At 41.4% G+C, this 23,517-nt stretch overlaps 1 protein-coding gene and 1 non-coding gene across 6 annotated transcripts in view; one reads left to right on the forward strand and one right to left on the reverse strand.

Moving 5' to 3' along the window:
- The window catches only part of LOC111752308 (uncharacterized), a 57,373-nt gene that overhangs the window by 26,303 nt on the left and 7,553 nt on the right, over positions 1-23,517 (forward strand). For 4 of the 5 annotated variants that reach the window (XM_064275533.1, XM_064275532.1, XM_023555475.2 and 1 more), the window contains 3 exons: positions 3,835-3,930; positions 11,392-11,527; positions 15,864-15,970. In XM_064275533.1, coding sequence (XP_064131603.1) covers positions 3,835-3,930; positions 11,392-11,527; positions 15,864-15,970 — 339 coding nt within the window. Of the gene's footprint in view, positions 1-3,834; positions 3,931-11,391; positions 11,528-15,863; positions 15,971-17,276; positions 18,930-23,517 lie in introns of those variants that run through there. The other variant, XM_023555476.2, reaches the window with a different exon arrangement.
- LOC135228590 (U6 spliceosomal RNA) lies at positions 1,479-1,582 on the reverse strand. Its single transcript, XR_010319178.1, has one exon. It is a non-coding gene; the product is annotated as a U6 spliceosomal RNA (small nuclear RNA).

Below are 23,517 nucleotides of genomic sequence, written 5' to 3' on the forward strand. Positions count from 1 at the left end.
TTCTTTGCTTTTGGTTTAGTCCAGTTGTGCTGACCTTTCCTGTATTGTGTGTTGTCTTTCCCTTCAGCTAAAATAGTTCTTATCTACTACCTAATTAGTGAATACCCCCTCCCTTCCTCCCCCCCACCCTCATAACCGTCAAAGAATATTTTCTTGTGTGTTTAAACTATTTCTTGAGTTCTTATAAAAGTGATATCATACAATATTTGTTAAGCCTTAATCTTAAGAGCTGTGGGTGTTTTCCCAGAGAGCTAAAAAAAAAAAGCCAGGCATGGGTCAAAGCTGACAGCAGAGGATGCCCACCTGTCTTTTGTCACAGCAACCCCGGATGGGCCAGGTCCCACAGTCAGAGGTTGGCATACACAGGACTCTTTTAAGTTTTCTCACATTACTCAGGAGCTTAGCAAAAACCACAACTACAAGTACATTTCTAGGTTCATGGAGCCCTGGCGGCATAGTGGTTAAGAGCTTGGCTGCTAACCAGAAGGTCGACAGTTTGAATCCACCAGCTGCTCCTTGTAAGCCCTAAGGGGGCAGTTCTACCTTGGAATCAACTCAACGGCAACAGGATTGATTTGGTTTTTGGTTCTCTTCCCCAAACCATGAAAGGCCAACTGTGGCCATCTCTAACATTCACAATCACTTCAACATTGATTTTTATCCAGTTCGATTGTTGGATTTTAGCTATTCTACATTCTTTTTACATACCAGTATGAAGTAAAAGCGCCTTCTATTTCAGAGCTGTATTGACAGACCTCTGTTCAGGCAAATGAGCTTTCTCACCTTGAGTTAACTTCTATGTCAACAGGACTGGCCTTAAATGATAGTTGGAATAAAAGAAGGACGTGAAGCCAGAAAAATAAGTTATGATACAGTGCCAGCACCAACCTGCCCCCTCCTTCCTTTTCTTTTTCCTTTTTAGCTGCTACATACTTTATATCAGTCTGCCAGGGCGACAAGTCCTAATCTCTTATGTTGTCCGGCTCTCTCCAAAGAATCCAAGCATCGCCAAAAGGCGAAGGATTACACAGACTTTCTCCTACAACCCATAAATGTTTAGGGCCACTCAGCATTCATTCCCAGCTTCCTCCACTAGCCAGCACCCTGATTTTCTTTGGGGAAATCGGCCCCCCACACAGGGTGCAGCCTTGATGAGGTGGTCAGTCAAGGTGCCTGTCCTCCCCTGGCCGTAGGTGGGTGCAGGACCCAAGCCAAGCTCTTTCAACTGAACTCTGCCACCCTGAAGTGTGACTCCTGAGCAGAGGAATGATACAACAGATTTTGTTTTTAAGTGTTAATATTTACAATGTACTGGGAATCTTTTTTTACCTATCGTGCTTTAGGTGAAAGTTTACAGATCAAATTAGTTTCTCATTAATTAATACACGTATTGTTTTGTGACATTGCTTGTCAACTCCTCAACGTGTCAACACCCCCCCTCTTGACCTCGGGTTCCCCATTTCTATCCGTCCAGCTTTAAAACTATGGAATGCTTCACAAATTTGGGTGTCATCCTTGCACATGGGCCATGCTAATCTCTGTATCGTGTAAATTGTAGTATACGTGCCGCCGAAGCAGGCCCTATGCTGGAAATCTTATCCTGTGCAATGTTTTAAATTTACAATGAAAAAGCTTAGATGTCAATCTGTCCTTTAGCTCAACCTCCCAAGCTCCTGGTCCCTGTCCTTTATAACACTGGTCTTGAAACTGGGGTATACTCGCCATCTTGGCCCCGCCTCACCATTAATATTTACAATGTGCTGGAAGTCTTATCCTTTGCAATGTTTTAAACTTAGGATGAAAAAGTTTATATGTATCAACCTAAAAATGTGCACGATGGTGTAGTTTTTTCAAGATTCCTTTAGGAGGATATATGACAGCAAAAGTGTTTTGGGACCACTGCTTTGCAGGACCCAAGTGTTGGATTTTCCTTGTTATTCTGTGAGCTGCTCCCAATCCTCACAGTAACTTCTCCTTCCTGCCAGAGTCAGAGGCAGTGGCTTTCTGTTGCTGGCAACCAAAGAGGCCCAAATGTCTCGAGACCCAACGGCATGTTTGTTTCCTTAATTATTTGTTACAATGTGTAAAGCGAAAGCTAAATGATGTGTGTGTGTATGATGAAAGAAAGTGTGTGTCTTTGTGTGTATGTGTGTTTATGTGTGGTATCTATCTCCACACACACATATAAAAATATAAAATAAATAAAATATATGAATAAAAATATTAAAAAATATATAAAATCTGTTTTATCATTCAAGTGTAGCAAATGGAATCTAAATTCTTGTGTGTGTGTGTATGTATATGGATATATAGATATAGACAGATCCTAATATAGGCCAGGTACTCTTCAAAATGCTTGATAAACACTAGTGCATAAAAGAGACAAAGATTCTTGCCCTTGCGGAGCTGCCATTATGCGAGGAGGCTGGGAATGTACTGTGAGTGTGGAGGAGGTCAGACAGTTTTAGAAAGGAAGGGTAAATGCAAACAGTCTATAGTTTGTTCGAAAGAGATAATTGCTATGAAAAAAAAGAAAAGTCGAGCAAGGTAAGGGAGTTTGGGAGTCTGGGGAAGGCAGAGGGTGGGCTGTAATTTTAAACGGATGCTTCAGAGTAGCCTTCTTGAAAACCTGGCATGTGAGCACAGAGGCAGGAGGTGAGGCAAGGACCAGCACTGCAGATCAAGGGAACAGACTGTGCCAAGGCCCTGAGACCTGTACATTCAACGAGCAGCAGGGACGCTTGTGCAGATCACAGGGCCCCGGGGGTGAAGGGCCTTGTTAGTCAGTAGGAAGCAGGGAGTGGCCCGGTGGGCTTAGGTTTTAGAAGGACCCTTCTAGTATTGTGTGGAGAATGTCCGGGTGTGGGGAAGGCAGTGGGGAGACCTGTTGGGAGGTTACTGTCTTCCAGGTGAGAGGTGGCCGTGGCGCAGACCAGGTAGTAGGAGGGGAGGTGATGAGAAGTGGTTAAAGATTTTCCATCTATCGCATTTCTTAATGGATTGGATGTGGGGCCCGACAAAAAGAAAAAGAGGCATCTAGTATGACTCCAGAGCGATAACATTTCTGAAAACATGCCCCAAATATATTCCTCTCTGCTAAATTCTTACTAATCTCAGGGATTCAGAGCTACTTCTAGAGAAGGCAGCTGTGGACTCTAAAGAAGAATTAGCACAAAGCAGAGGCCTTGCAGGAGCGTTCTGTGCCCACTTGGCGACGTTCTCCACAAGCCTCTGAGGAGAGAAGCAAAACGGGACTGGACAGAAGTGGATGTGATTTTAATGATGAGTCAGATCACTCTCTCTTGTGAAAAATACCTCTGCCCAAAGCATACATAAAGTGAAGGCAACAAGCAACATCAAAGTGTGTCGTTCACAGGGAATGGACTGGACCGTAAGAGCAAATGATACTGGTGAGGAGTGACCTTGGCTCAAGTAGACATGTGAGAGTATGTGGGCAGCTCCTGTCTGGACGGGAGATGAGAAGGCAGAAGGGAGCAGAGGCTGGCTGAATGGACACGGAAATACAGGGTGGAGAGCAACTAGGAGAATATAGCAAGGTGTATATAAATTTTTGTATAAGACTGACTTGATTTGTAATCTTTTACTTAAAGCACAATTAAAAAAAAAAAAAAGTGTGTCGTTCAACCCATAAGGCTTATGGTTGAACAGCATGACAAATGTAATTAATGTCACTAAATCATACAGGTGAAGATTGCCGAAATTGCAAATGTTTTATTACATAGCTATTCACCACAATTAAAACAAACAAACAAAAAATGGCTATCCATTCAACTTCGAAAAGTTTTTTTTCTTAAATCTTTTTTTTTCACGCAGCCGGCCAGAGAGGAAGCTCACCTTTGAACCCAATTACAAAATCATCTCAAGTTGTAACAGTGAAAAATGCTTCAGGAAAGAAAAAGAAAAGAAAAGGTATTTTTGTTGTTGCTGTTTTAACTATTCCTTCCACTTCTTTCTAAACCACTTCCTCCTTCTAGGCTGTGTTTCCACTACTAAGCAATTAGCCCAAATAGGAAGAGAAAAACTCAACTGGATTAAAAAGAAGACTCACAGCCTCATATAAATGAGATACTGAGCAGCATAGCCATGTCCATTGGAGGAATTAGTCTTCGGCACATTCAACAAGGGCCAAAAGAGAAGCATAGGGCCTAGGCATGTTTAGGGATACCTCTGAAATGAACAGCCAGCAGGACCTGGTAAGTTTAGCCTGGAGACTTCTCTCCTATGATAGTTATTCAGAACCAGAAACTTAGTGGTTTAGAAGGAATTTTGAGAAATTACAAATCCATCTTCCTGTCTCCAAGCAGGGTTAAACTAATGAGAGGCTCTCTGAGGATTAAAGATTTGCAGCCAAGTGTTAGGGACCAAGATTCTACTCCCCACACTTCCACTAATGGCTGTGTTTCAGCATCCTCTTCTGCAAAATGAGCATTTTGAGGGCCCAGGTTCCCAGATGCCACTCCAGCTCTAACATTTTGAAATTCTCAAGAGATAGCACGAGGTTATCACTGGATATGTCATAAACATGGTCTTTGGGAAACTCCTCGTGGAGGCTAACCTAAATTTATGCTGTCCCGTTTAAGTCCATTTCATTTTTTTCTGTACAGTTAGCTTGTGGAAGGCAACAAGTCCTTATAATAAAGCTCTTCACCCTTTGGTTTCTCATCTTCCATTTTAATCTGTTCTTGTGGATATTTTTTTTTCTGTCCTTGAATTATCCTCGTATCTCCTCTGTGAAATCCCACCAAGTTAGAAAAATTCCAACTCTTGTGATCTAAAACACCAATTGAAAATCTACAGTGAGAAAATTCATCAGATCCTGTCTCTGTTAGTGCTGGTAGGTTTTGGAATATTTGCTAAAAAAAGGAAAGAACATGCTATATTATCATTTTAGAGGGTTACCATTTGGGAATATTTTCAACCAAAAATCCTTTCAGAGGAGTTCTTTGGGGTTGCCATGAGGATGAGGATGAGGATGAGGATAATTAGCATCTCCAAGACAGGTGGAGCTACAGCGGAAGGTTCCTAATCTGGGCCAGGTGGACATCTGAGGGGAGGGGTGTGCTGGGTCACTAATTCTAACCCTGTATCAGGACTGAACAGAAATCAGTAACAAGGACAAAGAGTGTCAGCATCACACTGTGCTGGAATTATGGAAAGACCCAAAAGGTCAAAATCTATTTGAGAACATCAAGGCCTTTCAAGGCTAGAGAGAAGCCCTGACCACATCTATTTATTGAGACTCTTGATGAAAAAAAAAAAAAAAGACGAAATGTCAAAGCAAGGTTATAAAAATTTCCAACACACATAAAATGCCAGTAAAGGGAAGCATAACCTCGTGAGGTGATCATGCCAGGGTCTGAAAGTGCATCCTTCTGCGCGTCACCCCCCAACTCTACATGTACACCCCCACCCCGCATAGACCCTGGACATGTTGAGCCCCCATAGAAGGTGAATGGTTGAGGGAAAAGTCAAAAAGAAAAATCACTACTATTTCTCCTTTAGCTTTTAAACGATAGCTGTGTTGAGGCCTTGGCCACAACAGTGCCGTTTAGCTACTGAAACCTGGTACGAAAGTACCCGACTTGCTTCTTTTGGCCTTTGTGAGCTACATGGACTCTCAGAGGTCGGGAGCCTCCTACCAGGCTCCCTGGGGCATCCAGTATCTTACTTGTGGTTTTCCAGGGAAGAGCTCAAGTTGTTGGTGGTCATTCTTTAACTCAATGTGGATGTGGTAAGATTTCCTCAGAGCCCATTCTGGGCTGGTACTGTGAAGGGAGTAGTGAGTTACCTTCTGTCTCAGCAGCTGCCTCAACAGAAAAAGGTCATTGAGTGCCAGCTAGGACTATAGGGTTGCTATGAGTTGGAATCGACTTGAACAACGGGTTTGGTTTTTTTTTTTTTTTTGGCTAGGCCTTTGAGGGGATTCTGAGTGTAGTTTAGAGACAGGATTCATACCTAGGGAACAAATAACTACTCAAGGTAGTATCTGCCAAGGGTCAAACATGGATACAGGGTTTAGAGAAGGATGTTCTCCCTGAGGGATGGGAGGTGAGGGTGGCAAAGGCTTCACTGATAATGAGGTACGAGCTGAACTAGTGCCAAAGGAAAGAAGGACCTCACTAATGCTGCTGCACTGTGCCTAGTTCAGCTTGAATGAAGAATGTGAGGAGGGTGGACGTGGCAAGGGGGGATGGGTCACATTAAAGAGGACTTTGCTTGCATGCCAGGTGGAGTTTGACCTTCATCCGGTAGACAATGGGGAGCCATTAAAGTCTTTTGTCTTCCAAGGAATCCTTTGTCTCAAGTCAGTAGAAAAAATTTTGTATCTAATATATATTTAGCTCATAGTTCCTCAGGACAGAACATTTTCTTGCTTTTCAGAGTTTACAAAGCAAATTAAAAAAATAAACAAAACAGGTTTCCACATTGGACAATTGCTTTTGTAGTCGTAAGGGATGTGTGAGTGTGTGTGTGTGTGTGTGTGTGAGAGAGAGAGAGAGAGAGTTTGGTCTTTGGTAGAAGAGTTCCACTTGTTACAAAAATAAAAGATCAGACTCAGCTGATTTACATCAACCTCTTGGGTGAGGAGTCCAGGTGGTTTCCATTTGGTCCCGACTGGAAACAGCCAAACTATTTTTATGGACTCCTCTTTGTGGAAGGGAAACTTTTGGCTTGATGCTTGGAAAGTTGTTCCCTCAGTCATAACTGTGCAAGTCAAAACCTCCAAGCAGAAGCTGGATGCCTGTTACTACTCCTCTCCAAATGCTTAATTGCAAGAACTTGACAACTTTACATTTGTCAGCCATTTATAAGTTGACAGAAGCAAGATATTCCATTTCTATGCTTGCAGAAGTTTCTCCAAATCAGTCCTGCCTTGAAGTACCACTGAAGATGGAGAATCGGTAGACAGTGGTTCTCAAAGTTGTGGCGTTAGAATCACCCAAAGAACTTGTTAAAACACAGATTGCTGGGCTCCAACCCCCAAGGCCCTGACTCAGTAGGTCTGAAGTAATGCCAGAGAATTTGCATTTCTATCAAGTTCCCAAGTGATGCTGATGCTGCTAGTCCAGGGTTCACACTCTGAGACCCACTTCTTTAGATATACAAGGAGATCAGATTGCCTGCTTTTGACTGTATTTTGCTCGATAAGAAAATCAGAGGCAAGATGAAGCTTCTAGAAGCCTTTCCTCTGTCCTGTAAACCACAGAACAAACAGGGCCCAAGCCCATTTCTGTTCAGGCTTCTCTGTCTTCCAGAGCAGTGTGGCTCACCTCTGATCTCCATGGCTCTTTGTACCATGGAGATAAGGAAACTGGAAAACACTGGGCCAGAAGTCAATCAACGCTCAAGTGGGTGATGTCTGGCTTGGCCTATGCCTAGTCACAAGCCTGCCAGGTCCATAAAGAGCCAGAAGATGGCTGAAGACTGGAAGTCACCAAAAGATCATCAGGAAAAGAGTCATCTACAGATAAGGTAGTTTCCCTGAGTCCCATTCTCCCAGCTGCTTTGTCATCTCAAGGCCCTAGAAGTCCCTGGAAAACACAGAGAGACTCAGGGATGTCTTGTCACCTGAGACTACTCTACCTCCCAGCACAAGCCCACACCCCAGGCTCCAGGAATATTTTACTTCTAGAGGATTTAAGACTGGGTGGGCCGGTGCACAACTTAGATGTGTAAAGGGGGCAAAATCAGTCCACACACAAGCTTGGGGACATCAGTCATTTACTACAATGCCAATCCTGCCCAAGTGGCAAATTCACTTCCCCAAATAAGGCATTATGGCTTACATCATAGCCACAGTCCATGGAAATGCCAGCGGCATTAAGGGCTGAGTTAAAATCTCAAGATGTAGTCTTCAAAATAGTTTTATTAGTTCCAAAACAGGAAGTGACCGGTTACAATCCTGAAATTATTTTACTTAGGATTTCATCCTGGGGTGACAAGTAAACAATGGAAACCTTTATGGACAGTTTCCAAGGTCCAAGGTGTGCATGATCCAACACAGATTACATTGTGCTTCCTTAAGTCCTGTAATGAAGCAAACTGAATTTATGTTCTGGTTTATAAAACTGAGGTAATTACACGGGAAATTACATGTTTCTTGTAGATGGAAAGAAGTAATTTTTAACAACCTAAAAGCAAAATCAACAACAAGAAAAAGGTCCGACCAAGATAATGACATCCACAGATGAACATTTATGTAGTGGTCAAACAGGTCATGCCGATGCCAACCAGAATTTACAGTGTCCACCTGCCCCTGTGGTCACAGAGACTGGTGGATTTGAACTGCTGACCTTTTGGTTAACAGCCATAGCTCTTAACCACTGTGCTACTAGGGCTCCTGTAACTCACTGACCAGTTCAGACCTGTTGCCATCGAGTCGATTCCAACTCAGGGAGTCTGAATTCTAGAGAGTGGTTTGGACTAGCATTTTCAAAATTTATCATTTTTCATGGTCACAGATGATGTCGTTACCTTTCTTTCTACCAGTTGGAGGGAGATTTGGATTGTTTTTCCCATGGGCATGTGGGTTACAGTGAACCAATCAGAGACCTGGAAGCTTCCCTCCCCTCCAAGGGCACATATTTGTGCCACACTGGCTAGGTTACAGGTATAGACTGGCTGAGATGGTTTTGCTCCTTGCAAAACCAAGCAGCTGCATGGGAATTCAGCCTTCAGCCTTGGCCCCATTGGCCTTTTGTTTTGCCCACCGCTGTTTTCTGGCATGCTGGAAAGGGGCATGTGTGACCAGTATCCATACTGTTCATCATTCTAGGCAGTAAACTTAACTTTTCAAGGGCATTTAGGTTTGTGGAGAGAGATTATAAATGGAGTGGTCTGAAGGCATTATTGACACAGCACTTGGAAAAACAATGAGTGTTGAGGTGAAAGTTTCCACAGCGTGATTGCATTCTGGAGTCTATTATTCGGTGATTCATTCATTCATTTATTCAATAAATGTGTATTAAACACCTACTATGTGCCAGACAGAAACCTGGTAGCACAGTGGTTAAGCACTTGGCTGCTAACCAAAAAGTCAGTGGTTCTAACCCAGTAGCTGCTCCATGGAAGAAAGATGTGGCAGTCTGCTTCTGTAAAGATTACAGCCTTAGAAATGCTATGCGTCAGTTCTAGTCTGTCCTACAGGGTCGCTATGAGTCGGAATTGACTCATCGGCAATGAGTTTGGTTTGGTTTGGTTATGTGCCAGATACTGTTCTAGTCTGTTGTTATTGTGTTCCCTTGAGTTGATTCCGACTCATAGCGACCCTGTAGCACAGTAGAACTGCCTCATAGGGTTTCCTGAGCTATAATCTTTACGGGAGCAGATCAATAGGTCTCTTCTCCCGATGACCTCCCAGCAGGTGAGTTTGAACCACTGATCTTTTGGTTAGAGGCCAAGTGTGTAACATGTAACACTGTTATATTATTCACGACAGCTGTCATTTGCTATCATTCTCATGTATTGCTTGTAAGAACAAATGAGATTTCGACGAGTTAGACTCTTTCCCAGTGTTACTGAAGAATAGGTCAGTTTCATCCTTCCAGTTGTGTTGTGAAGGAAAATAAATCCTGTTGTCTATTTCACCCAAGCTAAGCAAATGAGATTCATATTCCAAAGGAGCCAATCAAGCTCCCTTTTTATTTTTTTAAACTGGCAAACCAGAACAGCCCAATTTCCAAATTTACCATCTTTTCCTTAAAAGTCAGTTCTCCTTCATGACTTGAAAACTTCTACTTGGTTATCATTGACTTTTCTGTCCTCTCGCTCCCCCTGCACATTAGTTAGCATTTCCTTAATGCGACTTCATGGGGACAGAGATTTTTTGCCTCTTTTGTTTGCTGTTGGATTCCCAGTACCAACAAACAGTGTTTGGCACATAATAGAAATTCACACATATTTATTGAATGCTGAATGAATTTAATTACAATAGAGTCCTGTCTAGTGCTGAGGTTATCTTCTCACATCAGCATGTTGGCAAAATTACCCAAAACCAAAAAAAACCACCACCGCAGAATCAATTCTGACGCATAGAGACCCTATAGGTGAGAGTAGAACTGCCCCACAGGGTTTCCAAGGCTGTAACCTTTACAGAAGCAGACTGCCACATCTTCCTCCTGAGGAGCGGCTGGTGGGTTCGAACCACCAACCTGTTGGTTAGCAGCCAAGCACTTAACCACTGTACCATCAGGGCAAAATTAGTGTATAGTTAACTGACCCTTTGCAATCCCTTAATTTCCCACACAATACAATACACAGACATACTGTATTATTGCTAAGTTCCACATAGTTTCACCCCTGGCTTTGGAACAACTCACTGTTTGTTCAGTTGGGCCCCAGGAGAAGCAATTGGCTAGTGCTTAAGAGGTCGTGTTGTGCAAAAAGCATACAACTTTAAACACTTGGAGTGTAGTCAGCTCTGAGAGGTACCTGCACTGTGAGAGACCCCCAGGCCTCTGAGACCACAGGTTCAGATCTCCCATCTCACACTTACTGAGAGGATGAGCTGGCATTGTGTCCATGGCAAGTTCTCTTTCTCCAACTCTTTCTGTTTTTCCTTTGCCAAATTCCTAAACTTGAATGAGTGTAAGTTAAATGTGTGACTGATGCCAGCCCATGGCACAGACACTGGGTTTTATAAAAGCTGGATAGACCAACAAGGGTGAACCAGACTCAGGACCATGAACCTCAGTCATAAAGTCTACAATGGCAGAATGGTTTTTTCTCCTTCAGACTTTGTCTTGTTGTGGTTTTTAGTCACTGGTTAGTCCGTTCTGACTCATGGCGACCTCACATGTGCAGAGTAGAACTGCTCCATAGGGTTTTCAAGGCTGTGATGTTTCAGAAGTGGATTGCCAGGCTTGTCTTCTGAGGTGCCTCTGGGTGGGTTCGAACTGCTAATCTTTTGGCTAGTTGTTCAGTGCTTAACTGTTTGTGCCATCCAGGGACTCAAAAGTGTGACAGCTTTGCAGGCTTCTTTGTGCTACTTTAAAGGACTGAATCCCTATAAAAGGGCTATTGCTTCTCCACTGTTAGTAGACAACTCTTTCATCTCCTACCAAGAAAGTTCTAAAGACATCAATTTTCTTCTCTAGCAGAGTAAAGGCGATAATCTAAATCTTAGATGGCGTTTCCTTTCATACAGAGCAATTTTAGGCTTCCTGGTGTAAAGAATGAAGGATGTATTGAGTACAAAACATGGGCTTTTAAAATTACATATATTTCCTTGACTATCTTGAGAAATGTATTTACTCACACAAGCCAAGTAAGTACCTACCCTACACGTCTAAAAAAATAAAACTGACTTAGCTGATGATAAACTGAGGAATTATTGTCTTAAAAATAATGAAATACCCCTTTTTCTTATAGGAATCAAGAAAAAAATTAAAGGTGTGCCTGAAGCAGGTCCCTGGTTAGTGAAGCTGTATTTGGCCGATAACGGCATAGATGGAAAAGGAAAAGAAGGAGAAAATGACTTGTTGGAATTTACTCAAATTTTAACATGGTAAGTAGCAAATTAAGAGGTTTTATTTGTTCACCTTCCAAAACTAGGTGCTTAGATTAAATAATGGACACAGTGACTTAATTGCTATCCTTTGTCAGTTCCTGGTGAGGTTGTCCAGCTCTGAGGTAAAAGCAGTGCACCACCTTGGTCTTGGTAACTGGTCCTAAATAGGAAAGACCTGGAATAATAAAAATGGTGTGACATTCGTGTCTCCTCATTGCTCCAGCTTCTTGTCTTCTAGATAAGAAAATGGGATGAAGTCACTTATGTAATGACTTATTCTGTACTGACTTCTTAGAGCTAACCCTTATCCAATGAGTGACAGTCTAATAATGCAGATATTTTTATCACTTACTATGTGCCAAAGAGTCCCTGGATGGTGCAAACGGTTAGTGTGCTCTGCTGCTAACCAAAAGGTTAGAGGTGTGAGTCCACCTCAAAAGAAAGGTCTGATGATTAAAAAAAAAAAAAGATGTGGTAGACCTTTGTGTATGAACCTATAATGTAGTCTCAAAGGCCTCACTAAAAGCCCCGTTTTAAGAAGTTGGCACTGTGGAAAGGCAGTCTGTGTGACTTCCAGATTTTTCTTCCCTGAAGTCAAGGTATCATGTAGCATGCAAGAAATGTGATCTGAGGAAGAAAGGCAGCCTACTCAAGAGTGAAAACTCTTGTGTGATTGATTACAAAGATATCCCAAACCTTCTCGGAAGCTTCGGGAAAATAGCCTCTTTCCTTGCTGTGTTTATCTTGACAATCTCAGCCATCTCCTAGTCCAGTTCTACTGAATCTACATCCCCAGTGGGCCAAGCCCCAAATCAGGATGTTTGCAGCTACTACAGGAAAAGCTTGTTGGATGGGGAGGACTCCAGGTTACACCCTCCCAGGCAGTTGGTATTTATAGCACACTGGGGCATTCAAGCACAACAGAACACAGCCAAAGTTTGAGGTTTGAGGGCATGATTGATGGCTATGCATTATTTTAGGAGAAAAAGATCCCATCTCTAATATACTTTACATCCCTTTTCAGGGAGAATAGGAAGATTTCCAACCTGGATAGTTTTGCTGCTATTTCAGAAATAATTAACTTCATCTTATTATGCTTTTAATATATTCCTGGGTTTAATATATTATTGATGTATTATCCTTTTAGTATATTGCTAAAATTTTTTTAAAGATTTTACGTCTATGTTCATGAAGGATATTGGTCTGTACTTTTCTTGTAACATCTTTGTGTAGTTTTGGGACTGTAATAATTCTGGCCTCACAAAATTAGGAAGTGTTCCCTTCTCTGCTATTTTATAGGAGAAATTTCATAGAATTGGCATTATTTCTTCTTTAAATATTTGGTAGAATTCATCAGTAAACACATCCGAACCTGGCGTTTTCCTTGTGGGAAAGTTTTTAACTACAAATTCAATTTCTTTAATAAATATAGGACTATTTCATTTGTCTGTTTCATCTTGAGTGAGCTTTGGTAGTTTGTGTGTTTCAAGAAATTCGTCCACTTCATCTAAGTTGTCAAATTTATTGACATGAAGTTATTCATAATATTTCCTAATCATCCATTTAATGTCTATAGGATCTGTAGTAATTTCCTCGCTTTCATTTCTGACATTGATAATTTATGTTCTCTCTTTTTTCTTTATAATCAATCTGGCTAGAAGTTTATCAATTGTATCAATCTTAAAAAAAGAACAGCTTTTTAGAAATAGAACTACCATACAATCCAGCAATCCCACTCCTTGGAATACATCCTAGAGAAATAAGAACCTTTATACGAACAGATATATGCACACCGATGTTTATTGGAGCACTGTTTACAATAGCAAAAAGATGGAAGCAACCAAGGTGCCCATCAATGGATGAATGGATAAATAAATTATGGTATATTCACATAATGCATCGATAAAGAACAGTGAGGAATCTGTGAAACATTTCATAATATGGAGGAACCTGGAAGGCGTTATGCTGAGTGAAATCAGTCAGTTGCAAAAGGACAAATATTGTATAAGACCACTATTATAAAAATTGAGAAATAGTTTAAACCGAGAAGAAAACATTCTTTTGTGGTTACGAGATGGGGGAGGGAGGGAGGGTGGGAGAGGGCCATCCTCACTAATTAGATGGTAGATAAGAACTACTTTAGGTGAAGAGAAAGACAGCACACAATACAGGGGAGGTCAGCACAATTGGACTAAACCAAAAGCAAAGAAGTTTCCTAAATAAACTGAATGCTTCGAAGGGTAGCATAGCCGGGGCAGGGGTCTGGGGACTATGGTTTCAGGGTACATCTAAGTCACTTGGCATAATAAAATCTATTAAGAAAACATTCTGCATCCCGCTTGGAAGAGTGGCGTCTGGGGTCTTAAATGCTAGCAAGCAGTCATCTAAGATGCATTAATTGGTCTCAACCCACCTGGATCAAAGGAGAATGAAGAACACCAAGGACACAAGGTGATTACGAGTCCAAGAGACAGAAAGGGACACATGAACCAGTGACTATGTCATCCTGAGACCAGAAGAACTAGATGGTGCCCGGCTACAACCGATGACACCCCTGACAGGGAGCACAACAGAGAACCCCTGAGGGAGCAGGAGAATAGTGGGATGCAGACCCCAAATTCTCATAAGACCAGACTTAATGTTCTGACTGAGACTGGAAGGACCCCAGTGGTCATGGCCCCCAGACCTTCTGTTGCCCCAGGACAGGAACCATTCCCGAAGCCAACTCTTCAGACATGGATTGGACTGGACAATGGGTTGGAGAGGGCTGCTAGTGAGGAGTGAGCTTCTTGGATCAGGTGGACACTTGAGACTATGTTGGCATCTCCTGCCCGGAAGGGAGAGATAAGAGGGTGGAGGGGGTTAGAGGCTGGCGAAATGGACACGAAAAGAGAGAGTGGAGGGAGAGAGCGGGCTGTCTCATTAGGGGGAGAGTAATTGGGAGTGTGTAGCAAGGTGTATATGGGTTTTTGTGTGAGAGTCTGACTTGATTTGTAGACTTTCACTTAAAGCACAATAAAAATTATTTTAAAAAAAGGAAAAAAAAGATTTAGATGGTCATTACTAAGTTTTTCTCAAAGTCTATGATGGACAAATAAAATTGCTTTTGTTTTGCTCAGAAAAAAAAACAGCTTTTTATTTTATTGGTTTTCTCTACTGTTTATCTATTTTCAATTTCCTTGATTTGTATTCGTATTGGTGTTATTTTCTTCATTCTGCTTACTTTGGGTTTAATGTGCTCTTCTTTCTAGTTTCTTAGAGTGTAAACTCTGAAGTTACTGCTTCTTAAACCTTTCTACTTTTCTGATATAAATGTTCACATTAGCACTAGGCACTGCATTCATCACATCTCACCAGTTTTGATATGTTGTTTTACTGACAGTCATATGGTAAGTTTTTTTTTTTTAAGTAGAGGCTGTTTGTTAAATTTCTTTTAATCTCTGCAATGCAAGGCACATAGTAACGCACTCAATAAGTAAACACTCAATATAATAACATCATTGACATTGCATTTTAAAAGATGCTTTTATATAAACTGCTTCATTCAGTTTTCACCACAACCTGATGAAGTAGGCAGAGTAGCCTTTTTCAGGCCAGTCTTACAGATGAGGAAGATGGGGCCCTGAGAGGCCACATGGTCTGCCCATGATCACATGATTGACATTGCCAAAGCTGACCAGGAGGAGCCCAGGCCTTCACCCAGTGCCATGTCCACTCATGAAGCCAGGGCTTCCCAGAGGCCAGTGGGCAATACAGTGTCAGTCCATGAAGGAATGTCAGTAGTCCTCATGGAAATTAGAAAAAGAAATACAGTGCAGTTCACGTTTCTGTAAAGTTAAAATTATTGGATTTAAAGAGCTGTTCTTTATTTTGAAAGTATGCCCTTCCTAATCTTATATAAAAATATTTGTTACAGTGTTTCTGACTGAGAGTTGACCCACTGAAAGTTGCCAAACCTTTTTCAGTCCCCCCATTTTTTTTAATTTTATTTATTTTTTTACATTTTACAAGTGTATAAAACCCAAAAGACTAGGAAGCTCTGTTCACTATCACACCATCCCTTTTGAATAAATAAATGAATGGATGAATGACCTTGAAAATGAAAAGGGTTAAGGCAACAAAAAAATCCTTATCCTACCAGTATGTAGAAGAAGCATGCAAACTAGAGAGATTATATTGGACAGAAGTTGATTCAGGATGTCTCCAGCCTCAAACTGAATACATCGTCTTAGAGTAGGGATGGGGGAAGAACCCAAAAAGAAAAATTACCCCCAAATAATTGGATTGTTCTTTAAGTAACCAAACTTGGTACAATGCCATTTTGTTTTAACAGCCTGATCAAACACTCTGCCCATTTAAGAGAGCTTGACCTTGGGAACAACGTCCTAGGAGAAATGGCTGCTGCTGATATACTTGAAGCACTGAGAGTGAGAAAGACAGGTAGAGCATTTTTATTTATGTACCCCTCCTCCGCCTACCCGAATCCACTCGTTTCTAAACCCTGTACGACTCAAAACTTGCTCCACTTTTGAATTAACTGTCATAAGCTAAGTGATGACCCTGGCACATTGTCACAGGTCAGCCATCATGGTATGACTCTGCCCAGTGATTTGGACAGAGTTTGAGAACTTTTATGATGTCACGTGTACCTGCAATTCAATGGATTTCTCTTTATATATGGCCTTTCTGACCCTGGGTTTATAGTTCTGCCAAGAGGATTTGCTAGGCCATGGTCTTGCAAAGGAATTGGACAGTTTACTATGCAAATTAGATGGCCTACAAAGGTGATTGGTCAGTTTGTGGTCTCGGTGGGAGGAGTAGTTTATAAAAGAGCTAATTCCACAGAGCTTGAGGGGCGCCTCATTACCATCAAGAAGAAGTACCTGGAGCAGAGCATGTCCTTTGGACCCAGGGTCCCTGCACTGAGAACCTCCTAGACCCAGGAGAGGGAGAGAGTTATAACACTGAGAATGGTAAAAGATGGTGAGATATGGCAAGAGAGGGTGAGAGACAGCATGGCAGCAGCATGAACAGTAGCCAAGAGACACAGCAGGAACCAGAAGACCAGTGCAAGACAACTGCAGTGGACTTCCCAGTCCACGGAGCAAGGTGGCTGCAGTGGGCTTGCCAGCCCACACAGCGAAAGAGCTGAATGCCTTCAGACAGGAGGCTTGTTGGCGGAGTGGGGTACCTCCAGGCACTTGTCAGTGGAGCTAAAGAGCTGTAACACTTGCCTGAACAGGGAAGAGGTCAAGAGGAGGCTAGCGTGGCCAGAAGAGGGGCCAACTAGCTCGGCTGAGAAGCATGGCCTGCTGCAGGCATGGCCAAGAAGGAGCTGAGAGCTTAGTTGGAAGCTGTCCTGATTAACAAACTGTATCCTGTCTCCTGAGTTGTATCCTGTGACCTTCAAGTTGATCCTGACCCTGAGTTGTAGCCTGTTACTTCCCTAATAAGCCCCAAAATTATGAGTATGGTCTATGAGTTCTGTGTGGTCATTGCAACGAATTATCAAACCCAGCAGAGAAGTAGAGCGTGTTGTGGGGAGAAGCCAGGGATCCCCAGAGACTAGTGGTCAGTCCAGTGTCAGTCCATGAAAGAATGGTCAGCAGTCCTCACGGAAATTAGAAAAATAAAGATGGTGTAGTCCATTTTTTTTTTTGTAAAGCTAAAATTATTGGATTTAAAGAGCAGTTCTTTAAACTCTTCCTAATTTTATGTAAGAAAAAAAATTTTTTTTTTCTTGTAGTGTCAGAGTTGGTAAAAAAGACTGGAGAGTGGAGATATGTCTGACCTCCACCTTACAGGGATCCGCTTTGGGCTAATGGTGAATCTCCTCCCTCCTCCTGAACGTAGACAGGACCTGATGCTACTAGGTTACAGGACCCTTTGATCTAAGTAATGAATGTCTTTAAAATGGAAATTTCTCTATTGCTTTTTCTTTTCTCTCTCCTCTTACCCTTGCCTGTCCTCCAAGGGACCCTCTCCCATTCTCTATTCTGTTCCCTAGTCCAACCTGCAAAGATTTCTCTAGCTATCAGTTGGAAAACTCAAGTAAAGATTCTGATGTGCTGCGAGGACCAGAAGGCAGAAAGGGACAGGAAAGCTGGAAATGGGGAACCCCAAGTTCGAGAAAGGGAGAGTGTTGACGTGACGTGGGGTTGGCAACCAATGTCACAAAACAACATGTGTATTAATTGTTTAATGAGAAATTAATTTGCTATGTAAACCTTCATGTAAAGTACAATTAAAAAAAGAAAGCAAATACACACACACATATACATTTTTAGTCTCATAAATATTAAAGATTTTTTCCACCCAGAATGATAAACCACCTTACATTGGTGTTTTTTTCTAAGAATGATACTTCTTTCCGTCTTGCTTCCCTCCCGAAGTAATAAATAGTTTGTATGTGCCAAAATTGATATATTATGATTAGAACTCACTGGTTCATAGTAGCTCAATGCTAGCGTAAGAGAAAATTGGCCACAGACATGTAAACTAAGCAAAAACCAAGTCTGAGAGAAGCTTAAAGGAAAAAAAGAAAAAATTCTCAGTTTCAAATTCCTAATGCCTTGCCTGGCACACCAAGTTATGCTGCCCTTTGGAGCCCTCACGTTCGCCTCCATAGTCCCCCTTCCACCTGTAAGTGATCCGGCAATTTCAGTTTGCAACAAAGGAATAGAAATATATTTTCCTTAGCTGGAAATATTTATTTCAACGTGCCCTTTCTATCCTTTTTCTCATACCTAAGAATAAAAAAGTATATTAAAAAAAGATTCTGATGTGCTTTCTGGGTGGAAAAGAATGGTTAAGTTGTGATTGGCGTAGGAGAACATTAGGGTATTTTATGACCATCTGATCATTTGGAAATAAGGGAATCACAGGAGGAATGAGTTATTTATTGTTGGCCTCCCCTACGCCTCCGTCACCAATATGCATGACCAGAGTTGTTGATAGCTAGGCTGACTGCTGATGGAGAAAAAGAAGCGAAGAAAGCTCACTTTAAATGAAGCACAATGAAAGACATCGTAAATGGATTTGAAAATGTAGATTCAATGTGAAGAAAAGGTGGAAGAAATCTTGACCTGTTATCTGGCGGGTTACAGGGAAAGAATTAAATAGCACCAGCATGAGGTCTTTGTTATTTCTTCGGTAATGCAGTCTTACAGGTATGGTATAATTATAGATTGCGTTTTGTTGTTGTTGTTAAACACTGGCAGTGGCAGTGTTTTAGAGAGAAGAATTATAATGCTATTACTGTCTACTGCATTGGCGTTTTTGGCTAACAAATTGGATGATTCCAAGATTTTTTTAATTATCCCTTTATTTTCGAGAAACAGAACATCTGCTTCTTAGTCCATTAGAGTTGAATGTAAATTCACACAGTTATTCTGCTAAAATTAATTCAGATTTAATTTAGACTCAGTAACTGAAGGCAGGTTCATGATTTCATTTTGTTTTCCCTGCACTAGAGTAACTTTTTTCGTTATACACTGGGAGAAGCAGGTGGTTTTCTAACCCTTTGCATAGTTAATGCTGATGAGGAGGGTCTCAGTCGCCTTGATGGAAAATGATTACCATTGGGTGTGCCTTTGTAGCTGCACAACATTGGCCTTGCTTCGTGAATGGTCCAATTTGCATACATGAGAAGGTAATTATGAAATGCCCGCCTGAAAATAGAAATACTCATTAAAAAAAAAATTAAAAAGTAATTAATTGTTCAAGAAATCCATTTTTTACAATAGCGCACTATATGTCCTGAACAGCCTCAATGCATGAGTATCTTGAACTAATTATGGGATGTTTCTGATGGGGCACTTCAGTCAGATTGTTAGTTTAAACACCAAGAAAATTGCTCAAAACCGGGTTAATTGGCTGAATTCTGTAGGAAAAGTGCCTTGCCATTCAGCCCTCATGGCATCATTTTAAACACTAACAACAATTAGTAATATCACTGATTATAGAAATAACGTTCCTTTTTTTTTTTTTAAATTGTACTTTAGATAAAGGTTTACAGAACAAACTAGCTTCTCATTAAACAGTACACATGCTATTTTGGAAACCCTGGTGGTGTAGTGGTTAAGTGCTATGGCTGCTAACCAAAAGGTCAGCAGTTCAAATCCACCAGGCACTCCTTGGAAACTCTATGGGGCAGTTCTACTCTGTCCTATAGGGTGGCTGTGAATCGAAATCGACTCGACGGCAATGGATTTGTTTGTTTTTTACACATACTGTTTTATGACATTGGTTAACAATCCCACGACATGTCAACGCTCTCCCTTCTCAGCCTTGGGTTCCCTATTACCAGCTTTCCTGTCCCTCTCATACCTTCTAGTCCTTACCCCTGGGCTGGTGCGCCCCTTTAGTCTCGTTTTGTTTTATGGGCCTGTCTAATCTTTTGCTGAAAGGTGAGCCTCAGAAGTGACTTCATTACTGAGCTGAAAGGGTGTCCAGGGGATATACTCTCAGGGTTTCTCCAGTCTCTTTTAGGCCAGTAAGTCTGGTCTTTTTTGTGAGTTAGAATTTTGTTCTACATTTTTCTCCAGCTCGGTCCAGGACCCTCTATTGTGATCCCTGTCAGAGAAGTCAGTGGTGGTAGCAGGGCACCATCTAGTTGTGCTGGACTCAGTCTGGTGGAGGCTGTGGTAGTTGTGGTCCATTAGTCCTTTGGACTAATCTTTCCCTGATATCTTTAGCTTTCTTCATTCTCCCTTGCTCCCAAGGGTTGAGACCAGTGGAGTATCTTAGATGGGCACTCACAGGCTTTTAAGACCCCAGGCGCTACTCACCAAAGTAGAATGTAGAACAGTTTCTTTATAAACTATGTTATGCCGGTTGGGCTAGCTATTCCCAGAGACCATAGTCTTCACAGCCCTCAGCCCAGTAATTTGGTCCCTCAGGGAGTTTGGATGTGTCTATGGAGCTTCTATGACCTTGCCTTGGACAGGTTGTGCTGGCTTCCCCAGTATTGTATACCAAAAGTTACCAGTTATCTATTGTCTATTTAATGTTTTTCCATCCCCACCCCTCCCCTCCCTCGTAATCATCAAAGATTGTTTCTTTTTGTATGTAAACCTTTTCATGAATTTTTATAGTAGCGGTCTCATACAATATTTGTCCTTTTGTGATTGACTTATTTCACTCAGCATAATGCCCTCCAGATTCATCCATGTTGTGAGATGCTTCGCAGGTTCGTCATTGTTCTTGATCGTTGTGTAGTATTGCATTGGGTGCATACCATAGTTTGTTTATCCATTCATCTGTTGATGGGCATCTAGGCTGTTTCCATCTTTTTGCTATTATGAGCAATGCTGAAATGAACATCGGTGTGCATATGTCTATTCGTGTGATGACTTTTATTTCTCTAGGATATATTCCTAGGAGTGGGATTGCCGGATCATATGGTATTTCTATTTCTGCCTTACTAAGGAAGCGCCATATCATTTTCCAAAATGGCTGTACCATGTTGCATCCCCCTTAGCAGTGTATAAGACTTCCAGTCTCCCCGCAGCCTGTCCAACATTTGTTATTTTCTGTTTTTTTTATTTGTGCCAGTAATGCCAGGGTGAGGTGGTATCTCATTGTGGTTTTGATTTGCATTTCTCTAATGGCTAGTGATCACAAGCATTTCCTCAAGTGTCCCTTAGCCACTTGAATGTCATCTTTGGTGAAGTGTCTGTTCATTTCCTCTGCCCATTTTTTAATTGGATTGCCTTTTTGTTGTAGAGCTGTTGGGTTTTCCTGTAAATTTTAGAGATTAGATCTTTGTCGGATTTGTAATAGCCAAAAATTTTTTTTCCCATCTGTAAGTTCTCTTTTTACTCTTTTGATTAAGTCTTTTGATGAGCGTAAGTGTTTAATTTTTAGAAGATTCCAGTTATCTAGTTGATCTTCTGGAGTTTCTATGTTGTTAGTTATGGTTCGTATCCTGTTAATGCTATGTATTAGGGCCTCTAGTGTTGATCCTATTTTTTCTTCTATGATCTTTATAGTCTTTGGTTTTATATTTAGGTCATTGATCCATTTTGAATAAGTTTTTGTGTATGGTGTGAGGTATGCATCCTGCTTCACTTTTTTGCAGATGGACATCCAGGTTTGCCAGCACTGCTTGTTAAAAAGACTGTCGTTTCCCCATTTGATGAACTTTGGGCCCTTGTCAAAGATCAGGTGACCATAAGTGGATGGATTTACATCTGGGTTCTCAATTCTGTTCCATTGGTCAATGTATCTGTCGTTGTACCAGTACCAGGCTGTTTTGACTACTGTAGCTGTATAGTAGGTTCTGAGGTCAGGTAGTGTAAGTCCTCCTACTTTATTCTTTTTCTTCAGTGGTGCTTTACTTATCCAAGGCCTCTACCCTTTCCATATAAAGTTAATGATTAGTGTTTCTATCTGTTTAAAGAATGTTGTTGGTATTTAGATCGGAATTGCATTGTATTTGTAGATTGCTTTGGGTAGAATTGTCATTTTCACAATGTTCAGTCTACCTATCCGTGAGCATGGTACGTTTTTCCATTTATGTAGATCTCTCTTGGTTTCTTGCAGTAGTGTTTTGTAGTTTTCTTTGTATAGGTCCTTTACATCCATGGTTTGATTTATTCCCAAGTATTTTATTTTTTTAGGGACTATTATAAATGGTATTGTTTTCCCGATTTCCTTTCTGTCGTTGTCTTTACTGGTGTATGGGAATCCAACGGATTTTTGTATGTTTATCTGCTACTCTGCTGAATCTTTCTATTAAGAACTAATGTTCTTTTGATTGCTTCTGTGTTTTTATCATTTGCAAGTTAACAAGCTAATTTCTAATTCTCATTCTAGTTCTTTCATGAAATCCAAAATAACAGCCTGGAGTCACTTATTTGCCCACCAAGGAGTTCTTAATGACCTACCTTTAATGATGGGATATGCACATGAAAGCTTCCTCAAAAACATCAACAGCCTCACTTCTTTAAAAAAAGAAAAGACAAAAACTTAACAAAAAGACAAACTGCTGTCCACATCTTACAGGGTTTTTTTTTACTAAGGGGACAAAATACTTCAGGATTACTTCATTCGGTCATTCTTTACTTATTTCTTTCAATATATATTTATTAAATGTCTACTATGTGTCAAGCACCGTTCTAGATTCTGGGACAGGGAGCAATGAATTTCCCCCTTAATCAGGCTTACTTTCTAGTAGAGGATGACAGGTAATATACCACCAACAACAAAAAGAATGAAAATATATAGTATTGTGTATCAGATGGGGAGCATACTTGGGAGAAAAAATAGAGTAAGAAAGAGTGATATAGACTGTATGTCAGGGCTGGGAGATTGCAATTTTAGTTAGGGTAGCCAGGGAAGGCCTTACTCAGAAGGGACATACGAGTAAAGACATGAAGGAATAACGGAATGAGCCTGCAGATATCCAGGGAGGTGCATCCCAGGTGGAAGGAACAGCAATTGCAAAGGCTTTAAGAGAGGAGCCTATAACATGTGTTCCAGCACCAGTAAGGCAGCTAGCAGGGCTGGAACGCAGTATACAGAATGGGATGGTAATAAGACAAAAAAATCCAAGATGAAAGGATGTAGGGGAGGGAACTCTCTAGACAGTTATGAGGACTTAACTTTTTAACTCAGTTGAGATGGAAAGCCATCTGAGAGTTTTGAGCAGAGTGACCTGATCTGACCTACTTTTTAACAGGATCATTCTAGCTCTATGCTGAAAATAGACTGGAGGGGAGGCAAGGGCTGCAGCAGGGAGACTACTTAGGGAATTTCCTCTGGAGAAATTGAGCAGGCCCTTTCAGAAGATTCAAGATATCCAGCAATGTGGAGAATTGAGGGGGCGGCCGGGTCGGGGGATGTGAAGCTGAAAAGAAGAGGATTGAAAGAAATTCTGCCCACTGAACAGTTGGGACTCTGTCTTCACCACCACCCCAGCCTCCTTTGACTTTTCCCAGAACGCTCATAGTCATGTAAAAGATGGAAGTATTTGTCATGGATTG

The sequence above is a fragment of the Loxodonta africana genome, chromosome 23 (assembly GCF_030014295.1).
Source record: "Loxodonta africana isolate mLoxAfr1 chromosome 23, mLoxAfr1.hap2, whole genome shotgun sequence".
In the NCBI taxonomy this organism is placed as follows: Eukaryota; Metazoa; Chordata; class Mammalia; order Proboscidea; family Elephantidae; genus Loxodonta; species Loxodonta africana.